This window comes from Momordica charantia, assembly GCF_013281855.1.
Source record: "Momordica charantia cultivar OHB3-1 chromosome 6 unlocalized genomic scaffold, Mcharantia_2.0 BLBB01000006.1, whole genome shotgun sequence".
NCBI lineage: Eukaryota > Viridiplantae > Streptophyta > Magnoliopsida > Cucurbitales > Cucurbitaceae > Momordica > Momordica charantia.
In genome coordinates, this window is record NW_028275164.1 from 10,227,650 (window position 1) to 10,246,709 (window position 19,060).

The 19,060-nt window shown below is 34.9% G+C and overlaps 2 protein-coding genes and 1 long non-coding RNA gene across 7 annotated transcripts; 2 read left to right on the plus strand and 1 right to left on the minus strand.

The window, feature by feature from the left end:
- The first annotated feature begins 4,590 nt into the window (after positions 1 to 4,590).
- On the plus strand, positions 4,591 to 8,319 carry SCL33 (SC35-like splicing factor 33). Of its 2 annotated transcripts, none has more exons than XM_022297571.2 (6): positions 4,591 to 4,807; positions 4,959 to 5,146; positions 6,105 to 6,182; positions 6,944 to 7,108; positions 7,588 to 7,779; positions 7,897 to 8,319. In XM_022297571.2, the coding sequence occupies exons 2-6, from the start codon at positions 4,998 to 5,000 to the stop codon at positions 8,165 to 8,167; spliced, it is 855 nt and encodes a 284-aa protein (XP_022153263.1). In that variant the 5' UTR covers positions 4,591 to 4,807; positions 4,959 to 4,997; the 3' UTR covers positions 8,168 to 8,319. The 2 variants fall into 2 exon arrangements, with proteins under 2 accessions (XP_022153263.1, XP_022153264.1); XM_022297572.2 differs by having other exon boundaries at positions 4,592 to 4,807; positions 7,600 to 7,779.
- A 933-nt stretch (positions 8,320 to 9,252) lies between these two features.
- Positions 9,253 to 9,841, minus strand: LOC148210667 (uncharacterized). Its single transcript, XR_015791724.1, has 2 exons — positions 9,705 to 9,841; positions 9,253 to 9,631 (listed from the first exon to the last, which is right to left on the minus strand). It is a non-coding gene; the product is annotated as an uncharacterized LOC148210667 (long non-coding RNA).
- A 129-nt stretch (positions 9,842 to 9,970) lies between these two features.
- Positions 9,971 to 15,511, plus strand: LOC111020775 (glucan endo-1,3-beta-glucosidase 4). Of its 4 annotated transcripts, XM_022297543.2 has the most exons (6): positions 10,121 to 10,493; positions 10,580 to 10,680; positions 11,146 to 11,336; positions 11,643 to 12,887; positions 14,674 to 14,701; positions 15,055 to 15,511. In XM_022297543.2, exons 3-6 carry the CDS (start codon positions 11,273 to 11,275, stop codon positions 15,194 to 15,196), a joined length of 1,479 nt encoding a protein of 492 aa, XP_022153235.1. In that variant the 5' UTR covers positions 10,121 to 10,493; positions 10,580 to 10,680; positions 11,146 to 11,272; the 3' UTR covers positions 15,197 to 15,511. The 4 variants fall into 4 exon arrangements, with proteins under 4 accessions (XP_022153240.1, XP_022153237.1, XP_022153235.1 ...); XM_022297548.2 differs by lacking the exons at positions 10,121 to 10,493; positions 10,580 to 10,680 and adding an exon at positions 9,971 to 10,111; XM_022297545.2 differs by lacking the exon at positions 10,580 to 10,680 and having other exon boundaries at positions 10,114 to 10,237.
- Positions 15,512 to 19,060: the final 3,549 nt, after the last annotated feature.

Below are 19,060 nucleotides of genomic sequence, written 5' to 3' on the forward strand. Positions count from 1 at the left end.
GCTCCCTTCGAATTGTATCGTCCCCACAGACGGAGCCAATTGTTGACCCATAGATTTTGGTTCCTTGGTTCTTGCCAAAAAGCGTACCAAACTCGATGATCACAGGACCGGATACCTGCAAAACCGAGTAACCCTAAACTGGTGTGACTTCAGTCACATGTGCTTCGATGCTTAAGTCAGCAATGAGAGAATTCCTAAGTGAAGTGATTAGGGCGTTTTTTGCTTACTTTTAGCGGGTGATCCCTTCTTCTATTTATGGTTGATCTTCTTCTCTAGGATATCTTGGATTCAAACCTTAGGTCATCTCAGGATAGTCGGATTTCCCAGGTCTTTTGCATGTTGTGGGTTCCTATATCGTTTTTGGGCCCAGGTGATAGTGCAAGTCCATTGGCATGGGAACCGGGAGAGAGGTCGAGATATCTTCTCGACCTGTGGTCCAGAAGGTCTCTGCACTGAGGTGGGGTCCAATCTCCCTTCCCACTTGGATCGTTTTGCTTCCTATAACACATACTAAACTCAAGCGAAGTTCATCACTTTTATTAACTTCGCTGAAGTTTTGTACAAATTGTTTAAATCCCAGTTAAGAACCTTGCCCGAATTTTGTACCTAGGAATTGAACAATAGGTGTCAAACTCGAACGAAGTTCTTAAAAATTAGGAACTTCGCTTGAGTTTGGTACAATCTGTTCGATTCCTCAGACATAATCTCACCCGTAGATTATTGTACCAAGGAATTGAACCATAGGTACGAAACTTGAACGAATTTCCTCACGTTTAATTTAAGTTTTGTTTTAATTTTAAAAAAGAATCTTCCTCTACAGATATTTAAAAGGAGGAAATAAAAAGAGATAATTTAAAGAGAATCATTTTAGAAGGAAAGTTACTTTTAAATAAAATCTTATCTTTTTAAAATTTCAAATATTTACAAAGTGGCATGACTTGAATAAAAGAAAGTTTAAAGAGTAAAGTTTTTATCCCTAACTGATGACATAGTTGATAGACTTGTTTATATTCTCCTTCATTGTTAGACTAAGTGCTTTAATATGGCTGGCAAATTGAGACTTGATCATAGTAGTAAAATGATTAAATGTAAAAGTGTGTCATTCTTTCACTTCAAATGATAAATCCATACAAATCGGCTATAGTCTTCAAGAAAGTGAACATATTATGTATACCGATCAAATGACATAACAGGTGCAAGTTCCCATATACCAGCATGCACGAACATAAATGAAGCATTAGCTTGTGAACTAAACAGAGGGAAAGACAGGACATGAGATTTACCATATTTGCATGTTTCACAAAAGTTGACATTATCATGAACTTTCATTGGCAGATTACAATGTTTAACTAAATTTCTACAAACTTGAGAAGACGGATGTCCAAGTCGACAATGACAAGTGTCCTTGGCTACCACAACATTTATACTATTAGATAATTTGGGAAGAGACAAAGAACAAATAGTTTTATTAGCAGCCGACTCCAGGCCACAGTCAACTGGACTCGAAGTACTCCTAATGGCTGCTCCAACTGTATTGAGGCGATAAAGCTCATCTCTAAGATCTCCTATAAGTACCACCTTGCCCGAACGTATATCCTTTGCAAGACAAGAATTAGCATGAAATTCAAGGTATATGTTATTGTTTTTAGTGAGTTTGGACACACTAACTAGATTTTTAGCTATGTTAGGTACGCAAAGCACATTTTCAAGCATGATCAAGACATATCGTCAAAAACTAAACATGATTTACCAACATGAGATTTTTTAATTTATCGCAATTACCTACTGTAACTCTCTCCATACATCTATGTTTAGTAGGTTGAACCATACTGTTGTAGTCTTCGGTGATGTGACTTGAAACACCACTATCCACATACCAATTTGGGTCTACTACTGTTTCTGGATTGGCCAAAAAATGATTGTTATTCTGAGTTGCTGTGAATGCATAAGACGTACCTTGTCCAATGTTGTTGTTTGTTAACCCCCTAATTGGAGTCGTCGTTGAAGTTTTTACTCTGATTTTGTGTATTGTTCATGTACTCCTTATTATATCGTCCTTTGGATTGGATTTCTAGCTTACTCAAGTACCACATATACACAATCGCTCAATTTTATTTAGAGGATCATCAAAGTTAAATGGGAGAATAGAATCAAAGCAAATAAAGATGCAATAATAAAGATAGAATCAAAAGGAAGAAAGGTCCTAAGGAATTGATTTCCCCTATGTAGTCTATGAACCAATTAATTATTTACCCAACAATGAATGAACTATTAATTCTATAGACTAAGAACTCTCAAATCTTAACTGACTCTGCAAGCTAATTCTCCTTACTAATTAAAAAACCAATATTCCTATCTAGTTTCTATAATAAGTAAAGACTTTATTGAATAAGTCTTTTAATGACCTCTAAATGACTTCTAAACCACCTCTCCTGAACGTACACTTTCAAGTCTAATATCAATCAATCTATAGTGAGTAGATTAAAGACATTAAGCATAAAGATACATAAATAGAACATTCATAATTAGTCAATCAAGAGAATTAAACAATCAATCCATAAAGTTCAATGGCTAAATTAATACCTAAGACAAAGGAACTTAGCTATGTGTATTCAATGTAAAACAACAAAGTCTCAGAGAAAGTTATATAACCAACTACAAAAGTCAAGGGAAAAGAAATAAATCAAATTCATTGTGTTAATTGGTCATCCATGACTCAATCTTCACGATCCCGAGCCTTGAAAATCCCTTCTCTAAGCTCCATAATGCTCATTCTCCCTCTATTCTTGAGTTATTTCATGTCAACCAAAAGCATCTAAACAGTCCCAAATGACAGCTGAAAAACCTAATTTGAAAAGGGAAATAGTTGCAATAACATCACAGCGCTGCACATATAAAAGTTGATGGAAAAAAAAGTTTGGAGCACAGCAGCGTTGTGGTTCGTGCCTAGGCGCCAGCCTCTTGGGCAAAAGTTTCATCTTTGCTCTTTATTTGCTGTAAGTGCTGTGCCTTGTTTTTGGGTGCCTAATGCTTCTCTTAGATATTTGAGCTCCAATAAGTATTGTAATGTCTTCCTTACTCGCTTAGGCTATGATTTTTATCTCAATTTGATCCATTTATGCCCTGTTTCCTATCAATTATTTATTCCTACAAAATATATCTTATGAAATGACCCTCATATAGTGCACTATCAACATGCGTTTGATAGATTTATGTTTTGAAATATGTTTTCAAATTCTGTGATCTAAACAGTAAAAATTTTGAATCATTTTTATGTTTTCAGTATTTTTTAGATTTTGAATTTGAAACTTTAAAATGGAGAATTATATTAAAAAAATAAAATAGGAAAATTTTGATAAACATATTATTTCAAGTTATAAACTCATTTCATTTTTGTTAAAATTAAAACATGTAAAATACGATATATTATAAATTATATAATATTGTAAAATAATAATTACACAAAATTTATAACAAAAATGTTAATAAATTAATTAATATTATTTTAGACTGAACTTTTCGTTTTTAATCAGGATCGAACTAAATGTCTATAGGTAGCTACCACTAGTTTACAAATATATTACTAAGCATACCTTAACATTTTAAATTAAGATTCAATTTCAAATATGCTACCAAACACATATCTGAAAATATCGAAAACAAAGAATAAAATTTTGGTTTTTATGGAACCCCTTATTTTTAGATTTATATTTTTAGACTGTCAAACAAATAATTAGGGTGCGTTTGGTTGGTAATCGAAAAACAGAAATTTGAGAACAATGGATTCAATGAAAACCAGAGTTGTATTTTTGTTTTCAGTGTTTTCAGATACGTGCTTGGTAGAAAATTTGATAATTGAATATATCAATTTAAAAAATTGTTTTTGTTTAGCAATATACTTGTAAACTATAAATAGTTACAAACTAAATTTTAGTTTAATCTAAACTTATATTAATTAATTTATTAACATTTTTTTATGAATTTGTGTAATTATTATTTTACAAGGTTATATAATTTAGAATATATTATATTTTACATGTTTTAATGAGCATAAAATGAGTTTGTAGTATGAAGTAATATATTTTATCAAAGTTTTTATCTTATTATGTAATTTTGCATTTTAAAAATTTCAAATTCTGAATTTGAAAACACTAGAAACATAAAAAAGTCATTTTTAGAATTTCTACTATTTGGATCACATAATTCGTAAATAGTTTTAAAAAACGAATTTAAAAAATTATGACAAACGCCTATTCGCTGAATCCATTTAATTCTATAAATCTGAAAACAAAAAAACACAATCCGAATTTCTAACCAAACGAGGCCTTAAATACCCATCTAATTCAAGATTTAAACAAACAACTCAAAATAACTTTAGATTAGAGTGAAACAAAAATTTAGAAAAAAATATTGATAGGTTCATGAGTTTAGCTCAACCATAATTGACACTTATTTTTAAGTAACGAGATTATAAATTCGAATCTTGGGCAGTTCTACGTAAAAGAGAAAAAAAAAGAAAGAAAAAAACTGCAGCTTAAACGACGTCGTTACATTCCGCGCCCTTTTATTTCATAATATTATTTATCTACAGCGAAATACTGATGCCCTAAACTTGCAAATCTGAAGCACCGCCGTCTGTTTCTCCATCGAATTTCATCTTTGAGCCCTAATTTCTTCTTCTTCTTCTTCTTCTTCTTCTGCCGCCGATTGGATTCACATTCGCACACCACTTTCAAATCTCGGTCAAGCATATTTGTATAATTACTGCGCTTCTTGTTCTGATCTGTTCCCGCTTCAACATTTTCAGGTAATTTCCCCAAATTTAACTTGTAATTCTGTACGCCATGCCATGTTCGGTTGATCGAGTCGAGGTTTTTGTTATGGTGGCCGTGTACTTCGTCTAATTCAGCTGCCTTGAGAACTTGTCATATGGTTAACTCTTGTTTACTTGTGCACAGCTACAGCGAGATTCTTGGACATTTGTTACTGTACAAATTATGAGGGGTAGGAGTTATACTCCATCGCCGCCAAGGGGTTATGGGAGAAGGGGACGGAGCCCTAGCCCTAGGGGGCGCTATGGTGGACGTGGAAGGGACAGGGACCTTCCCACTAGCCTTCTAGTTCGTAATCTTCGCCATGACTGCAGGTTTGTTTTTGTCGAGTTTGTTGGTATATAGTTATGCTTTCGTTTTTGTTTCTTTTTGCCCTCGATTTTCTTTCTGCTTAGTAGGATCAATTTTCTTCCTCTAGAAAGTCTGGAAGAGGAATATGGATCATTTCATTTTAGTTTGATAGGAGATAGATCTGTGTATTAGAGAAAACAATCATGTACAGAAGGGGGGAATAATGAATCGCATTGTCCAAAGAGCTAAGGGAGTTAAAAAAGGATTTCTCTCTAAAGTGTTGAGAAATTAGAACAGTGATGAATATTCCTATTTCAAAGGGTTCTGAAAGAGAATGTGTAGTCTATTTCTTTGTAGCCTACAATGTGCCCTCAAGGCCGCTCACTTCACTTTTGAGGCAAGGAACGCACCCTCCCTAAGGCTATTTTATTTGAATTTTTCTGTTCCGCACTTTGCAAAATAGTTTTTTCCCCCATACTTAGCAGTGTTAGCCGTGGAAAGTTGTTACGCCTAAGCATGCCTCTCGCCCTCTGAAAAACACTTTTCTGGCCCCCAATACAGTGTGTATATTCCACCACATTGGGTTGGCTTATTTCCTAAGATAAAATTCGAATTATAGAAATTCAGTAGACTTTCTTTCATTTTTCACCTCCCTTGCAGGGCATCAATTCTGACCTGCATCCATGAAATGGTAGGAGTTGTTGGTGTCTGAATATTAAAGAATTTAATACAGTGATATGTTCTGTTCTGATTTGCAAGTTGCTTTGTCTCTGTGTGATTTGCAATTAGGAATAAATTTCTGTATCTACTCTACTGGTATTTTTCTTTACTGCATACTGTTTTTTTTTAGGAAACACATTTACTGCATATTGTTATATTTCCTAGCCTGCTGATCAATTATATTCCAAGTGTTTATTAATCAATTCTCAGTAAGAAGGTGATGAAACCTGGTCTACCACTTATTTATTTCTTTTGATACAGGCCCGAGGATCTTCGTAGACAATTTGGACAGTTTGGTGCTATTAAGGACATATACCTTCCGAAGGATTATTATACTGGGTGAGCATGTCTGAGCTGTATGTTGGATTTGCGGATTCTTTGGTGCTAGTGTTAGTTTTTTTATTAGCAAGATGCAATTTTATTGTTTGCGCATACGGTTTTTGAAGTAACTGTTTAAACCTTACCCTATGTTTTTAGTTTCTGATAAATGTTTGATATACTGTGTTTTTCTATGTTGCATTTGCAAATTTGTTTACAAATAGTGGTTTCAGGAAAATTGTGATTTCAATAATTTCCTTGCTTCTTTTGTGTTTCTAGCACAATCCTTGGGATAAGTTATTTATGAATTTTGTGAAGCAGGTCGTACTTAGTGTTCATCTTTCATATTATGCATATTATGGTGGGGAGGCATTTTCTTTCTGGTCCTTTTTTCTCCTTATCCCATATTAGGTTTGTTTATTGAATGTTTGAAGATTTAACAGTGAAACTAATGTTTTGAAGAAGACATCAAGTAATTAGAGTTCTATTGAAGATGATGTTAATGGTAGTGAAGATTGGAAGGAAGTTGGATTCTAATACATAGAAGATGTTCCAAGTCTTGAAGAATTTCAAGTCATCTTAAATCTGACACATGCAAGGTCAGCAGCCAAGTGCTTGCTTTATTATCACAGACCTTCCATATTGCAAGGGATATGATGGGCAGTTTTATTAGAGAAGGTTTATGGCAGGCTAAGTACCTGACCTGATTCTTAGTGACTTTACATTTACCTTTTTTTAATAACTTTTTTCCTTTTCCTTTTCTTGGTACAACAATTTTGCAGAGAACCACGTGGTTTCGGTTTTGTTCAATATGTAGATCCTGCCGATGCTGCTGATGCTAAACACCAGATGGATGGCTGTGTTCTTCTTGGTAGGGAGTTGACTGTGGTATTTGCTGAGGAAAACAGGAAGAAACCATCTGATATGAGGGCAAGGGAGAGAGGAAGGTATAAAGTTGCTGCCTATTATTTTTGCTATTCTTAGTAGACATGGTTTTTATAATCAACTGTCAGTTAATGTAATGCATTTGCCTTTGCATGCATTTTCGAGCATGATGCATATAGGAGTTTGGGATGGTTTTTGAAAAAAGTGCTTTTTAAGTGAAAGTACTTCTAGAAGTACTAATTAAGTATTTCTCTCAACTGCTTAAGTATTATTTACCAACCTTGATATTATTTACCTTTCTAAAGGTCAGTAGTTCAAAACTTCACCCTTGTTTTTTTTTTTTTTTTAATCTAAAAACATGTTTCTTCCAGCGTAGGTGTTTTTTTAGTATTTTTAAAAATTTCATAATCACTTAATTTTATTGTCCAGTCAAACACTATGAAACTTGCTTTTGATGGTCTAAAAGAACTTTTTACCCTTTTAAGAGACATCCCAAACTCAAATTTAGTATTGCATCTCTTAAACGAAATTAATATTTCAGTCGCACAAACAGTGGACGATTTCATGATCGAAGAAGGTCTCCTCCACGATATTCTCGTTCGCCTCGTTACTCTCGTTCCCCGGCTCCACGCCATGCAAGGTATTCTCGTTCACCAGCTCCACGCCATGCAAGGTCTAGGTCCCGTAGTTATGATTACACTTCCCCACCACCAAAACAAAGGGCATGCTCTAGGTATTCTTTCAATCTATTGACTATTTGATCCGTAATTCTAGACTTAGTACTTGATGTCTTTGATTCCCTAGGTGAACTGTTTTTTGAGCTACAAGTCTTTCTATATGTTGGATGCAGGTCGGTGTCCCCCCGTGACAGACGGGACAGTCGAGAGAGGTCATACCCTCGGCAGCCTAGCCGAGGTAGGTCATACTCCCAGTCTCCACGTCTCAATGGTTCAAGAAGTAGAAGCCAGAGTCCAGCGAGGGGCGGTAGCCGAAGTCAGAGTCCAGCGAGAGGCCGAAGTCGGAGCAGAAGTGTCAGCCGGAGCAGAAGTCCACGACGAAGTCCGAGGCATGAAGAAGAGTACAGAAGTGATCCAAATGGAGATAGGAGCCCTAGTCAGTAACCAACCCGCTAGAAACTTGGAAAGAAACAACTACAATGTACTATTGCCCCGCTTTAGGCTTCTCTCCCTTTGTATTGTTGAGTAGTGTCTGTTTGATGTTCTTAGGATTTTATGGCTTATCAAATTAATTGTTGAGTACTTTTTTTGCTTTCTTTCATGATGTGATGATGCATTGCTCTTAAATAATGTTTTCTTTTTGGAATATTGTTTCACAGTTGAAGGTGGGGATTCAAGGTATAGATTTCTTAGCCAATTTAGGTAGAAAATTTTTCATTTTAACACTGCAATACATCACAAATAAGTTTCTATCTTTTACATTGATATTTGGAGTAATGCGATTTTGTTGAATTATATTTTTGATTATGGAATATTTGGAGTCACTTTTAGTAAAGAGATATCTTTCTGAGGTACAACATTTATTTTATCTAAACACAAAATTATAATGTTATATCTGAATGAAAAATATTAAAATGTGGGTTTTTTCTAAGAATAATTCATATTGAAAAATAGTACTAACTTTAGTAAATAATGATTTCAAATTTGTATCTTATTTCTAAAATTTAATCAAATATTTAAGAATATTCAAATAAGCCCGTGTCAAATTCACAGTCGTTATTTTTGAGTTCATTTCAATATATATGATATATATATTTTTCGATGAAACAAAAATATGAAAATAAATATTTCTCACCGAAGGCGGTAATTGGTTACAGCGAAGCATGTGGGGGCACGTGCAACTTTTCTCATGTGTGAAGTGGGGTCCACCTTCTCGTCCATGAATATTTCTTGGATTCTATTCCTGGGCCCTCCTTCGAGAACCATTATCATTTTTAAAATAATTATATAATAATAAGCAACTGAGTTTCCATGTAAATACTATTTTATCAAAATTTGCAATTTTTTTATCTCCTTATAATATCCTATTTAATCTTTTTGGATATTCCATTTAAAAATTCTTTCCTTGTACCAACTTAAACTACCAACACAAACCCAATTCATTGATAATTGGCATACGTCTTTCAACATTAATTATTACAAACGAGTTATTTATAATAAATATTAGTAACTTTTTAAATCCAAAATCAAAGTAAAGAAAAGGAAAAGAAAATAGCATATGTTTGGTTACAACACCAATCACCTAGATGGTCCCTTAACCAAATTTGGGACACATCTGTTTCTTCGAGTGTGACTGGCTAATTTATAGGCAACATTGTTTCTTCGAGTGTGACTGGCTAATTTATAGGCAACGAAGTTACAAATGTGTGAAATGTAGAGAAAGCCTTTAACGCGACATGCCTATATTTGTCTTCGAGGTCATGGATAAACATTTATTGTTCATCACAAACTAGAAATTTTCAAAGGATCAAAGAATCGACCTCTAGCTGCAATGCATGAAGATCAGCTTCACGAGCCTTCTAGATGCCTTCTAAATCCAATAGTTATCCGAGAGGGAAATTTTCAACACTACAATGGTGTAACATTATTTAAGAAGTATCAGAATTCAACCACATTAAAGAATCATCTAAAAAATTCATACCTTAAAATTTAAAGCGTAAACCGAAGAAAGTAGGATTTGGAAAAATCTCTTGCAAATGAAGCGAGAAAAAAGAACTCCAGAGTAGTCTCATCGACATCAATGTCTGTTCCACTCAGAATCAGCTTCCATTTAATAACATTACTCCCACACGGCGCCATGACCACGAGCCCATGACCTTTCGCTATTCGAATCTTCGTCCCAAATGACTTTTGGGTTAAAATTGAAGAAAAACCAACAGCCCAGTCCCCACTCTTCCACTCTTCTCTCCCTCAAATTTCAAACGAAATGAATGAAAAACAAAAACCCATCAAAACAAAATGGACGGCGACGATCACGACTCCTCTGCACGAGAATCCATGCCCCTTTGCTGGCCAAAAAGAGGGAAAGAAAAAAAGGCAGACAATAAAGTTCGAAATTTGCTAAGACATCTTTTTTGTTTTTACACCTTCAGTCGATATTCTTTTCCATTCTAGCTGCAATTTCACGAGCTGAGTCCTGTTTAGTACAAAATGTATACGTTGGGAAATGGTGGGGTATGGTTTTTTGGGATTGTTAATTTTTATTTTCTAAAATATTGATTTCTCTCCCTCTCTGGAGTCTGGGGGAGTTTGGTTTTTTGCCTCTTGCTGCTGAGGCTGTTACTGTTGCGAATCTCTCTGCACTTCTAAGGAACTTCCATTAATCTGTGTACATTTTAGTTCTTTGCTCTCTCTTTAGGGTTTTGTTTCTGTTCTGAAGCTGACTGAAGACTGTTGGAATCGCTTTGTTCTGCTGTATTTTTCAGATCGGGTATTTGCCCACTTCATGTTTTTCGTTTTCCCAGCTGGGTTCTCTGTTATTTCGTGTTTTATGACTGTTTTTTTTTGGTGTTCAAGATTTCTCAAGTTTGGCTTTCCAATAGCTGTTCTTAGTTTGCAGTCATAGAAAGAAGAAAAAGGGGTTTCTCTTTTCGAAACTCTGTGGAAGTTAAGCTACAGTAAGTTTGAAATTCTTCAATTTTTCTCTGAGATGGGGATTGAGAGAGAGAGTCTCATTTGTAAGCTAAGCTACAGCGTGTTTGTTAATACTTGGTCTGGATATTTATGGCTTTATTACATTTGTTGTCTCCTGTCAGAGGATCTGCAGAAAGAAGCTTGTTTTGTAATGCTTTTGAGTGGGGAAATTCTTTTTTCTCCTCAAACTCTTAACATTTTTTGTGCATTTCCATTTCCCTCCTTTATAATTTAAAATTTCTGCTGAACCCATGGAACAAAAAATGGATAAGATGTTTGCTAATTCCTAGCTGAAGTGAGGTAGTGATTCGCTATTTTGCAAAGTTAATACCTTATCTTTGAGTGAATTATGTCTTCTAGTCCTTTTTTCTTCATGCATTCAATCACTTTTACATGTTTCTCTAGTTGGTTTTTACTTTTGTTTTCCCTTTTATATGAATTGATTGCAGATTGCATGTTCTCGCTTGTTTGAGTTTTGAGAGTTTGATTCTCGAGAGTCTCGAGACGCAGAGGAAGTAGAGGGCAGCCAAATTCTTACCACCAAGCTGAAAACTTGAAGTTTCGATTGCTTCTACAATGCGGGAGAGTTGTCATGGGACTGTGATCTTGCTTCTCTTTGGCATGTGTATCAATGCATTAGGTATCTTAGTTGTCTAACTTCGAGTTCATTTAAACCCTTCGTAGTTCTCATTCTAAATCCGGTTTGCTTGGAATATTTATAAGATTTCAAACACGCTTGGGGCTTTGTGGAGTATTTTTGAACAGTCATGGACTTTACTTTTATGATCTTGATTGGTGGTTGTGAGAATAAGCAGCAAAGCAAGGGCTTCATAGATGTTAATCAAATGGCCTCTTCAATGGCGTTATGCAACCAACCTCCATTAGTTACTTTTGATTCTTTTCCTAATGAAAAAGGGTTACTAAGTTGTGTTTTTGACAATAATAGGTGCATTTGTGGGGGTTAATCTCGGGACCGATGTCTCCAAGCTTCCATCAGCTTCAGATACAGTTGCAATTCTTAAATCCCATCAAATTACTCATCTCCGCCTTTATAATGCTGATGCTCAATTGCTAAAGGCCCTAGCAAACAGTAGCATCGAAGTAATTGTTGGCGTCACAAATGAGGAAGTTCTCAGGATTGGTGAATCTCCAGCAGTGGCTGCAGCTTGGGTTAACAAAAATGTTGCTGCTTACTTGCCAGCAACGAATATTACAGCCATTGCTGTTGGCAGTGAGGTCCTTACAGCAATTCCTCATGTTGGCCCAGTCTTAGTTCCGGCCATGTATTCCATACATAAAGCCTTAGTTGCTGCCAACCTAAACTCTATGATCAAAGTTTCCACTCCCCAATCAATGGACATAATACCCCGAGCTTTTCCCCCGTCCACCGCTACCTTTAATGCTTCGTGGAACTCTACAATCTATCAGCTCCTTCAGTTTTTAAATAACACGAAGTCCTACTACATGTTGAATGCCTATCCTTATTACGGTTACACTAGTGGGAATGGAATTTTTCCGCTTGATTATGCACTTTTTCGATCACTTCCTGCAATTAAGCAGATTGTTGATCCGAACACTCTTTTCCACTATAATAGTATGTTTGATGCTATGGTTGATGCAACCTATTACTCAATCGATGCTTTCAATTTTTCCGGGATTCCCGTTGTGGTTACTGAGACTGGTTGGCCATGGTTTGGTGGAGGAAATGAACCTGATGCAACAATTCAAAATGCTGGCACCTACTGTAACAATCTGATCAGGAGAGTCACCAACGATTCAGGTCCACCCAGTCAGCCAACTATACCAATCAACACGTATCTGTATGAGTTGTTTAACGAAGATAAGAAGCCTGGCCCGGTCTCGGAAAAGAACTGGGGTATACTTTTCCCCAATGGCTCTGCTGTTTATCCTTTGGGTGTGACTTCCGGCCGTGCCACAGCAAATTCTTCTGCAGTTTATTGTGTGGCAAAAGACGGTGCCGATGAAGATAAATTGCAAGATGGCCTGAATTGGGCGTGTGGACAAGGAGGAGCAAACTGTGTTGCCATTCAGCCGGGGAGGCCATGCTATCTTCCGAATAACCTTACTAACCATGCTTCTTATGCATTTAATGATTATTATCAGAAAATGCATAGTGCTGGTGGAACATGCGACTTTGACGGTACCGCTATGATTACGACGATCGATCCCAGTAAGTTCTTCTTACTGTTTTTCTCCTTGTTCCTTAGATTCAATAAGCAGATGAGATTGTTCTACTTTATCAGTTATTTACGAGCCTTTTATATCAAATATCTACCAAAATAACTATGTATTGTAGTTTAGAACTTTTCTATTTATTGTTTAATGTCCTGCAAAAGGATGCTCATGCAAACTCCTATTGCTAACCCAGTTTTGAACTTAGGAATCATTTCCGTGGGGAAGAAAAAGGAGAATTTTCCTTGATGAAGCAAAAACTCTCTGGACCAAATTATTTTTTTGGCTGTAACTTGGTTTATACTTAACAATTCTTTCTGGAGTTACAGCCTTACTTCCTTTATACTAGTTAGAGTTGGAGCTCCCTTTTGCAATTTCCATTCATTTGGGTGACTTTTTTTTCCCCTTCCCTTTTCTGTAAATTTCATTCCACTAATGAAGTTGCTTCTAAAATTCATGGATATAGACTTATTAGACACAAAAGAGAAGAGACTTATTGGACACAAAAGAGAAGAGACTTATTGGACACAAAATCCACTTTTGTGTAAAATAGGTTCGTGAATTAAAAAAAGAAATAAGAAGTTTGATCGGGAATAAACTTACTGGACTCAGAATTGAAAGTTTAAGGATTTATTAGACAATTTTTAAAGTTGAAGGATCTATTAGTCACGACTTTAAAAGTTTAGAGACTTAACACTTTCTATAGGTTTATATATATATTTGAAACAAAGTATTTATTGATCTATCAAAAAGGGAGACAACCTAAGGGCGGAGGGTCGATGATACCCTACCCCACAAAACTAGACAATGGCGGCCTTCCAATTTCTAACTATCATGTGCAGACTATAATTACAAAAGAATTTCTTGTGATTTATGGACCACTGCAAAGCAAAATGCTGTACATTGCTACAAAAAATCTCCTCAAGGGACTTCTTGTCTTCAAAAAGCCTACTATTCCTTTCCTTCCAGATCAACCATAGGACTGCCCTCCCAGCACAACTCCACATAACATAAACTTTGCCTTTAAGCCAGTCTCCCCAAAATTCTCAAGAAACAGATCGTCAATCCTCCTAGGAAGGAATAACGAAATACCAAACTCCGTACGAACAAACGCCCAAGCCGAAGTAGCAAAAAAACAATGAAGAAAGAGGTGGTCAATCGTTTCTGCCGAGCATTTACAAAGCCCGCACTTTTTACAGTTCAAGGATTTAATAGACCAACTTTAGAAGTTCTGGGCTTGGATTTGGAATTTACCAAAAATGTTCTATGGCTTCTGTCCAACCAACTACAAAAAGTACTTCAGCCTTTACCCTCGAGCAATGACCACAAGAAGTTTTTTTTTTGATATCCTTAACTGTATGAGAAAAACAACGATCAATCCAACCAACAATTAAGGGAGAACGGGCTTGATCTTCCAAGGTGCTTCTTATAAACATAAGCTCTCTTCTGTTTCTCTTGATTTATTTTCTAGTTTTGTGCTTGTCCTATTTTTTGGTATTAAGAATCTGATATCTTTGCTTAATTTGATTTATACAGCCTGTATTTGTGGGTATGTCTGCTAGTATATATCGTATACGAGTTTCATCTACAATTCTGTTTTTATACCTTGCTAGGGGACTAGTTTTCTTATTTAAGAAATAAACTTCTGCTCAATTTTGTTTGTAATGGCTGCTTGAACAACCCCATCAGAGATCGACTGTCGGGTTTGTTCGGAATTAAACTTTAACAGGAACTTTTTCCCTTTAGATCAAATTTATCTCATTTGATTTCCCCATCTTTTGCAGGTCATGGGTCTTGCATATACTCAGGAAGGTAAGTGGAAGATTGTAACTGTCTCGATAATTTAGACCCTATTTGATAATTATTTTGCTTTTGGGTTTTTATGGTGGAGAATTAAGCTTATTCTTTAAAATCGTTTCCAAAATCAAAGCGAATTTTGAAACCCAGAATACATATGTTCTTAACAACTTTTTTTTTTTTTTTTTAATTTGACTAAGAATTCAAAAGGTGAAAAACACTCCAAAGAAATGGTGAGAAAGCATACACAGTTTTTAGAATAGAAAACCAAAAACGACGTTGTCCTCACACGGGGCGTTAAATAATCTTCTGTTTTGTTTATATATCGATAACCGACTTGTGAAAGTATTTTGAAATGTTTGAAACAGTTCCAATTCAAGCAGTGGAGGTGGATTTTCTCCTCCCACAGCAATGGGGCCTTCAGGTCAGTTTCCTGGTGCAAGTTCAAAGCTGAAGATCTCTTCATTTCAGTTCATGATTTTGGTCTCATTTTCTTGGGCTTTGACATGAAAGATTTCTTCTTGAGTTTTTCAATACCCAAAATCATTCTTCAGATTGCTAATTTATTGAGCAAAAATGAATAGAAGATGAATTTATCAACACATGTTTTAAAATGTTCATCACTTTTCACTTTCTTATTCTTTTTTTCTTCTTCTTCCCTCTTATTCATCTTGTTGTAGGGCCCCTGTTCATTATTGTTCATTGTAATTTGTAATTTACTCTTATGAGGTGGTAGTAGGAACTGGGTTATATTTTGTATTATTTTTTAAACTAGTTTCCATTTTTGGTTATGGAGGGAATAATCCATGAATATTATTTTTGAAAGTAGTTGTTTACTACGTTTGAGGGGGCGTTTGGGGCGAGTTAGGTTTAGGGTGCGTTTAACTCGTGTTTGGGGTAGGTGTTGCCAAACACGGGTTAAATTGGGGAACAGATGGATTTGAACAATAGTTCACTGTTCAAGCCTCGTGTATAACTCGAGCTTTCTAAATCCTTCGCATATGTCGAACTTATGCTCCAAACACTTTTTTCCTAAGTAGCTGTTTATGGATGTCATGAATTTAGACACGTCCCAGTTGAGTTTTCTTATTTGAAACGCCTTGCGATCTTCAACTAATTTTATCACCTCAATCAACACGAACTTTAAAATAAATTTTGACCAACTACTTGCTTCCCTCCCTTTAAATATTTAGGGGCCGTTTGTTTTTTTTGAGAACGTAGATGCCTGGCATTTGTAGATGCCTGAAATTTTAGATGTCCAGCATCTTCAGATAATCATGTTTGTTTTGTAGGAAAATTTATAAGGATGTTTGGTAACATTTGGATAGCACATTTGTTTTGGAGGATTTATTTTTGGAAAATGTTTAATTTGTAGAATGTTTCAAAAATGTCCTTACAAATATTTATATAATTAATAAATTCATTTAATATAATAGATTTATTTGAATTAATTTAATATTTTAATTTTTTTATATGTTAATTTGTAGAACGAATTAATTCATATTAATTTAATATAAATTTCATTTTCAACTTTAATAGTTTTCTAAAAAGACAATCATATCATTTATGCTATCTTGGATGAAATTTATTTATCCTATCATGACATTATACTTTTCTAAAAGTAAAAATATGATAGGTATGTTGGTAGTAGAAAGAATGTTGTTTATTAATAATGTAATTCCTTCAAAATATTAAAAATGAATGGAAATATTATATAATTTAATTGTAATTTATTTTACGTGTAAATCTAATATATGGATATAGTTAATAACATAAAATTGTTTATTAAATGATGAATACATTAATTATCTTAATTATAAATTTAAAAATAAAAAATAAAGAATTTTTTGAGGAAAAATTAAAAAAATGGATGAAAGAAAATACATAAAGAAAAAATGAAGGGTAAAAATGTAAAAAGGTGGATGCCCTTCTCATATTTGAATAGTAAATATATCCTCCAAACTTTTTCAATTGACTATTCAACTCCTTTATTTATTCTATCTCTCTTCTCTTCCTTCAAGTGAGTCCTAAAATCATATATCTTTTTCTCTGGATCTCTCCTCAGAATGTGGCCACATCATCTCAAATTTGGTGAGTCCCACCATTTCTCTCTCTCTTTTTTACTACACGTCTATACTCCCATATTTTTTTTCTTTCTATTTTCTAATTATTCATTTTTTCTACAATTTAATTGCTTTGGTTTCACCTTCCCATACTCACAGTTATAAATATTGAAATTTTCTAAATTGTAATGCGAATATATCTTTTTAATTTATAGATATATACAATTTTCAATTGTTATAGATTATATGAATTATAATTCAATTATATATATATATATATATGTGGTTTTGAACTATATAAATCATCCACAATTGGCCCCTTTGGCGGTAGTTCGTGGTTCTTCCATGGTTTGGCTTGAAGATGGTCCTAGGAAGATTTCTAGTATGATTGCTGCCGATTGTTCTTTTATGTTTGTTGTTGATTTTCTTCGCTTCTCAAGAAAAAATAAATAATATCCATATACTTTATAAAATAACTAAAATATACTATGTCACTGTTTAATTTTTAACATTTTGATTGAAGATAGTGCCTATGAACTATGCTCAAGTGGACAAATCCTCTCATTTTTGGATAATGAAACTAAAAAAAATCAGCAACATTTTGATTGAACAAATAGTTTACATACTCTATAGTTAAAAAAAAAAGAAAAAAAAAGAAAAAAGAGTACATACTCTATAAAGAGTACCATTTCAAATGTATAAATAATTCATATACTTTACAAATAGCAGCATTTCAATTGTGTAAATAATACATTTATTCCATAGATAATAATATTCCAATTACGTAACTAATCCATATGTAATTAATTTATATAGTTTATGAATTACTTAATTATACGAGTGAAATGTTACTATTTATAGAGTATGAGTTATTTACACATTTGAAATGCTACTCTTTATAGAGTATATGAGTTTTTTAAACATCTTAAATGTTACTATTTATAGTGTATATGAGTTATTTATACGTTGAAATGCTCATGATTTATATAATTTAATTATTCAAAAATAGTAAAGTTTAATCGATGTAACCTGCAAATCAGAGTAACACTTGGACCGATGTGGCTTTTGCCACATGGGCTCTGATGCCTAAATCAGAATCGAAGAAGTAAAGTCTAAGATATCAGGTGTTCCAAGCATACCTCTAGGGTTCCCTCCATCTCCCTCTTATAACAGTCCCATATGAATCATTGTAAATCTCAATCTTTAGACCTGTTACGGGCATAACTGCGAAACGGGAGGTACTGTGAAACGGTCGGGTGGGCCATTACAATTCTTGGCCGGGTGGGGGGGGGGGGGGGGGGGGGGGGGGGGGGTCGGCGCCGAGGCGCTTGGTCAACTGTGGTCGACCCAGGTTGGCCTGGGTCAACGTTTTTTGGCGCTTACTTAGCCCGTGCGCTTCTTCCCTGGTCTAATCTTTGCTTTTGTTCCCTATAACAATGGCCTCCACTCTCAAAACAGAAGACGAATTACTGTGTCAAGACTTTTGTTTTGAAAGTATTTGTCGTTTGCTGCTATCATGAGATCATTCATAGCCTCGTACTAGTGGTTAACTACACCAAGGTTTCTAATCCATAGAGCTTCTACCAAAATCTTCTTTGTATCCAGTTTTGGATTTTTTGATGCTTGGTTTTTGCTACTTGTTTTATACCTCGAACTCGTCGATATTATTTCATGAACCGGAAGTTTTTCCAATTTTTGTTGATCACAATCAAGTTTCCTGAGATTGGTTTTACCTTCATCCGGTTTTAACCGTTCCTCTTTAGCCTTGGGATCTAACTTTAGCCGAACCAGCGTTGATATTTTCGGATTTCTAACTTGTTTGGCTTTTATGCCAAATAGTTTTATTTCTTGTATTCCCCTACTTTAGTTTTGACCATGCTGAGCCTTTTTGACTTGCATCTAAGTCTGTCCAAATTTTGAGTTTCTTGACTGGTCGTAGATACTCACATATAGTGACCCCTACTTGAGAAATTTATTTCAGAATGAATATAAAAAACTCAAGTATTGTGTCAAATGTCGAAGACTTCTATTAGTAGAAAAATCGTCCTGTCGGAGAACCAATTAGAATAAAATAACTTTAGTTTGTCCAAGATGTCGGAGGTCCAAAACATAAAATGCCTAAAATACATGCGTCGAACTAGTGGTAGTATTTCTTGAGGTGTTGGGTGTGCCATGGGTGTAGTAAGGCCTTCCCTTGTTGGTCTTCCAAGGCATACATGCCTGTTCGAACCACCTTAGTGACTTTGTAGGGGTCCTCACACGTTTGCCCGAATGCCCCACTAGTTGATTTTTTGGTATTAGGCATGATCTT

Excerpts from the sequence above, each read along its gene's own strand:
- SCL33 (XM_022297571.2), top strand. The coding sequence starts at position 4,998 with ATGAGGGGTAGGAGTTATACTCCATCGCCGCCAAGGGGTTATGGGAGA. Across the intron at positions 6,183-6,943 it reads CCGAAGGATTATTATACTGG|AGAACCACGTGGTTTCGGTT; the intron begins GTGAGCATGTCT and ends ACAATTTTGCAG. Across the intron at positions 7,780-7,896 it reads AAACAAAGGGCATGCTCTAG|GTCGGTGTCCCCCCGTGACA; the intron begins GTATTCTTTCAA and ends TGTTGGATGCAG.
- LOC111020775 (XM_022297548.2), top strand. The coding sequence starts at position 11,273 with ATGCGGGAGAGTTGTCATGGGACTGTGATCTTGCTTCTCTTTGGCATG. Across the intron at positions 11,337-11,642 it reads CATGTGTATCAATGCATTAG|GTGCATTTGTGGGGGTTAAT; the intron begins GTATCTTAGTTG and ends TGACAATAATAG. Across the intron at positions 12,888-14,673 it reads GATTACGACGATCGATCCCA|GTCATGGGTCTTGCATATAC; the intron begins GTAAGTTCTTCT and ends CATCTTTTGCAG.